The sequence below is a fragment of the Megalobrama amblycephala genome, unplaced genomic scaffold (genome assembly GCF_018812025.1).
Source record: "Megalobrama amblycephala isolate DHTTF-2021 unplaced genomic scaffold, ASM1881202v1 scaffold479, whole genome shotgun sequence".
Lineage (NCBI taxonomy): Eukaryota > Metazoa > Chordata > Actinopteri > Cypriniformes > Xenocyprididae > Megalobrama > Megalobrama amblycephala.
In genome coordinates, this window is record NW_025953401.1 from 119377 (window position 1) to 124702 (window position 5326).

General features: G+C 38.3%; 1 protein-coding gene across 1 annotated transcript; it reads right to left on the minus strand.

The window, feature by feature from the left end:
• Positions 1-1261: 1261 nt before the first annotated feature.
• On the minus strand, positions 1262-2013 carry LOC125261748 (E3 ubiquitin-protein ligase TRIM35-like). Its single transcript, XM_048180312.1, has 4 exons — positions 1972-2013; positions 1789-1884; positions 1354-1584; positions 1262-1288 (listed from the first exon to the last, which is right to left on the minus strand). Exons 1-4 carry the CDS (start codon positions 2011-2013, stop codon positions 1262-1264), a joined length of 396 nt encoding a protein of 131 aa, XP_048036269.1.
• Between the last annotated feature and the right edge of the window lie 3313 nt (positions 2014-5326).

Consider the following 5326-nt stretch of genomic DNA (forward strand, 5'->3'; position numbering starts at 1 on the left):
CTCACAGGGCCTGTTTACACCTGGTCACTTAAATGTGCCATAGAATTGAAAATTGAATTTAACTCTGCATAGTTGAATAATTATGGAAATGACATACAGTGAGTCTCAAATTCCATTGTTTCCTCATTCTTATGTAAATCTCATTTGTTTAAAAGACCTCTGAAGAACAGGCAAATCTCAACATAACACCGACTGTTATGTAACAGTCGGGATCATTAATATGTACGCCCCCAATATTTGCATATTCCAGCCCATGTTCAAGGCATTACACAAGGGCAGCCAGAATTAACGTCTGGACCTGTGCACAGCAGAATCATCAGACTAGGTAAGCAAGCAAGAACAATAGCGAAAAATAGAAAATGGAGCAATAATAACTGACATGATCCATGATATCATGATATTTTTAGTGATATTTGTAAATTGTCTTTCTAAATGTTTCATTAACATGTTGCCAATGTACTGTTAAATGTGGTTAAAGTTACCATTGTTTCTTACTATATTCACGGAGACAAGAGCCGTCGCTATTTTCATTTTTAAACACTTGCAGTCTGTATAATTCATAAACACAACTTCATTCTTTATAAATCTCTCCAACAGTGTAGCATTAGCCATTAGCCACGGAGCACTATCAAACTCATTCAGAATCAAATGTAAACATCCAAATAAATACTATACTCACATGATCTGATATGCTGCATGACGAACACTTTGTAAAGATCCATTTTGAGGGATATATCAGCTATGTGAACTTTGTTAATGCAATTTATTGGGGGCAGGGAGTGCGAGGATTTAAAGGGGAAGCACGCTGAATCGGTGCATATTTAATTATGCCCCAAAATAGGCAGTTAAATAATTGAATAATAAAAAATCTATGGGGTATTTTGAGCTGAAACTTCACAGACACATTCAGGGGACACCTTAGACTTATATTACATCTTGTGAAAAAGCATTCTAGGGCACCTTTAATGAGTTTTTACTGTTGTCTTGTTGCGCTTTTAATGTTACTTTTGTCAAGTTTTGTCTGGAATGTGTCTCAGACCACCTCCAGAATTGGTTTGAGTGGTCAGATTTAAATCTGTCTTCAGAGGGCATTTCCACCTGAACTTTTCATGATTGGATAGCTATCCAAAATGGAGAAAACGCATGAAGTGGCCAAGTGTAAACAGGCCCGTATATACACCTAGCAGTGTACATTTAACAGTGACGATTTTGATGTGCAGAACTGCAGTGGCTTTGGAGACCAGAGACAGGAGCAGATCACTCACCTTTCCATCGAGACTGGAAACTCCTGCAGAACAAACACACCATCTATCATCAATGAACCAATGATCAACCAATGATCTGAAATCAGACCTTCAGAAAGCAGACGTCACTGGCTTTCATCATCTCCTCCATGTCTTTGATTGTGTGTGAAAGAGCTGAGATGTGTCTGTTCATCTCCTCCAGCTTCTCCTTCATCATCTGCTTCCTCTGCTCCTCTTCCTCCCTCAGTGCAGTGATTGTAGCTTCTTCTTCATCTCTGAGAAACTGATGAAGCTTCTCAAACTGCTGTTTAATCTGATGCTCTGTGTGCTCAGCTTGAGACTGAAATCAGATCACATTCACTTTAAAGGTTTGGGGTAAGTTTCTTATAACACTGTATAGCCTACCTTTCGTGCGTAACACAACCATTACGCACATATGCGAAGGAGTATGATTGTGTGTGTGTGAATATATATTGTGTATCAATAAAGAAATTTAATTATGTCAGTATAAAATTGTGAATATGTCAAAAGAATCAGTTCTCACCTTGATGTGTTGAAATGTATTCTCAAACTCGCCTCTAATGTTCTCATTGTGTTCAAGTTTCACTTGTAAAGATTTCAGCACTGTATTGAGGTCCTCCTAGAATTTTTCTTCCTAACCTCTTCCTGGTGTTGTAAGAGTGTGGTTTCTCATCATGTGTGTGTGTTTCTGCAATCTTTACCTCACCCTGTCTGCATTTCCTTTCAGTTTCAAGTCCACCACTATCATCCCTGTTCCACAGAAAGACACAATCTCTTGTGTTAATGACTGCAGACCAGCGGTTCTCATGAAGTGTATTGAAAGCCTTACTAAGAAACTCATCATGAGCACCAAAACAGACTCCTCTGATCTACTACAGTTTGTGAACAGGACAAATGGATCCACAGAGGATGCAGTTTCATTCACAAAATTCTCACCCACTTGAAAAATATGTTACCTTTTATTGACTGCAGTTAGATATTTAAAGGTCCCGTTCTTTGTGATCCCATGTTTCAAACTTTAGTTAGTGTGTAATGTTGTTGTTAGAGTATAAATCAAATCTGTAAAATTTTAAAGCTCAAAGTTCAATGCCAAGCGAGATATTTTATTTAACAGAAGTCGCCTACATCGAACGGCCAGTTTGGACTACATCCCTCTACTTCCTTCTTTAATGACGTCACTAAAACAGTTTTTTGACTAACCTCCGCCCACAGGAATACACAAGAGTTGCGTTTGTAGAGTGTGTTTGTCGCCATGTCGTCAAAACGCTGTTATTTTCATCCCGCAGTCCAGTCACCTTTGTTTGGCCTTCCCAGGGATGCTGTACTTAGAGATCAGTGGTTACAATTTATGTTTAACTCAGTTCCCGAAAATTATAATCCACATGTAAAACTATGTGCAGCACACGTTATGGTAAGAGGCGTGACCTTTCCGGGCAAGGTGCGCTCAGAGCCATCTCTATGGCTCTGGGTGCGCTAAGCTGCTGTCGAATCACAACACAGGAACCACTGGCACAATCAGAACTCGTTACGTATTTCTGAAGGAGGGACTTCATAGAACAAGGAAGTCATCAGCCCGTTTTTATGACAGTGGAAACAGCGGTATACAGATAAGTAAATTATGTGAAAAATACTGTGTTTTTTTACACGCGAAACATGAACACATGTTATATTGCACACTATAAACACAATCAAAGCTTCAAAAAAACACGAAAAACGGGACCTTTAACATGAACGTGCCCTCAAAACTCAATACAAAGCTGCATAACCTACTGTGCAACTTGATACAGTAAGTTTCTTACTGGCAGATTCCAAGATCTTTGGATGTTTGTAACTGTCTCTTCATAATTTTCTACGTTATTACTCCCTCAAAAAAGCCGAGGGAAGGATGGTGGGAGAGCGCCATTTTAAATTAGTCCACCAGAGTTGGCAGAGACAGTTAACCATCTATTCTGTTGTTGTGCTTAGATGTCAAATTCACACAACTTTATTTCTTGGAACAGAAATGGATTTTTGCATCTCTCTTTCGAAAACATTGCAGCCTAAAAGCACTAAGTTACGTGCTAGGGCTGTGCAATGGACAAAATAATAGGGTGACCAGACGTTCCCGTGTTCCGGGGACAGTCCCGGTTTTTGGTGTTCTGCCCCAGAAAATGTCCCCGTTTCATAGCTTGTTCAAAACAACCCGGATTGCAAAAAGGCCCGACCAGCATACAGCGGACTGCTGGTTTATCGGAGCAATTGTGTAGTGATCATGTTCACCAATGAATTGGGAGGATTCTGGGAATATGATGATCTCTGCTCTGCACCACAAAAAGATGCCAGCAGTTGTGGGGCTTTTGTTCTACTGGTAAGGCATTACAAAGCTTCATAGCCACAACTTGTTTCTTTGTGCAACATTTTCTTTTGAATATATAAATGGACTCTTATTTGGCATTAAATATTTTTAATTTATCTGTCCAGAATGCTCTTGCCCTGACGAGAGGCATCAGTCCAAGCCAGCTGACACAACGCCATGCAGTGGAAATGAGGAAGTTTGTGTACCACAAACTCAAACAAAATGCATAATGTTAAAGGGCCAAAAATGAAAATTCTGTCATTAATTACTCTATTTATGATTTTTTTTATAAAATCTGAGAGTTTTCTGATTCCCGAGAGAAATCAGCATAATTACTACATTCATTGTTGCAGACTCCTCACCTTTCAATGACAAGTCACCTTTTTGAGATCAAAATAGGTCACTTGTGGGATTTGCATAGATCTAATGTTTTTTTTTATGGGGTGGGGGGGTCTGAGATGTGGGAATGGTGAAAAGAGAGAGAGGGCAAACAGTTTGCAGTTTAGCTCATATTGCCGTCTAATCAGCCAATATTGTCTTAAATCACCCTTTAAAACAAGTAAACAAGTTTGGACACCCCTGTCATAAACCATGTCTAAGGTCTGAAGAGACTCGTGTGAAATTATACAGGAGAGAAGCAGTCAGTTGAGTTTGTGGCAAAAGCTTTTACAGTGCTTGAGTATTATTGTCTTTTGCTGCATTATGATAATTCATACTCAGGAAGTAGAACTGAAATGACATTCAGTACAAGATGATTATTTAAAACATTTCAAATGCACCTGCAGACTATTTTTTTCAGACATGAGGATTTTTAAAAAATACTATGCAAAAATCTCGTCTCGTTCTCATGAATCCAGTCTAGTGTCTCGTCCCGTCTCGTAAACTAACTGTTTGTCACATTCCAGAACTATCAATCATTTTAAAGATTCTTGTGTTCACAGGTTTCAGGTTATCAGGCCCGTGGGTATGCAGAGCTGTCTTAACAGTGTGTAGTTATGTGAACATGTAGTTATGATCCTTTGATAACATTTGAAGAATGTAATAGGAATTAGGAAGTGGATGCTCACTGACAGTCACACAACGGGTAAACACAGTTTCCAGAAGTCACATTATATTGAGGTGAATTATACCGTGTAGGTTATAAATGGATAATCTGCTCTTCATAAAAGCACACCAAAATAAAAATGCTGAAGATGTCTGATGTACTCACATTATTTGTCATCTACACAACAAAATTGTTTCTCTTCTTGATTTCTCTGTGATCTCTGTGCATCTTTTTTTTATTCAGTGGTTCGGGATGAATACATGCACTGTTACACCCCTAGTAGATGTCATATTAGTCAGTTTTTTTATTTTAAACAATTTTACTACTTCAAGCATTAAGCTTTTTTGTTTGTTTGTTTGTTTTTTGGACAAACTATGAGTCAGAGATTAGCGTAGCAGTGGGGTGGAGCAGAGGATAAATGCAGTGGTACTCGCTTTCCTTTCCATTAGAAAGCTGACAGTCAAGGAAACAGCAGTCAGATCACAGATAAAAATAATAATTATGAAGTTTAACACCGCTTTGAGTGTTGCTGGAATCATACTTCTCTACATGGCAGGTAAGATCTTACAAAATATAACATGATAAAGATGTACATTTAACAATGTTTGTTTCAATATTTTAATAACATTGAATTCCTGACTCTATAAACACACTTGACAATTTATGTTTCTTATGATTATA

Bases quoted from the DNA above. Each gene is read 5' to 3' on its own strand.
- LOC125261748 (XM_048180312.1), bottom strand. From the start codon at position 2,013: ATGATAGTGGTGGACTTGAAACTGAAAGGAAATGCAGACAGG. The intron at 1,885-1,971 runs GTGAGGTAAAGA...GAAAAATTCTAG, and splicing joins TGAAAGGAAATGCAGACAGG to GAGGACCTCAATACAGTGCT. The intron at 1,289-1,353 runs GTCTGATTTCAG...TTTGTTCTGCAG, and splicing joins GTGACGTCTGCTTTCTGAAG to GAGTTTCCAGTCTCGATGGA.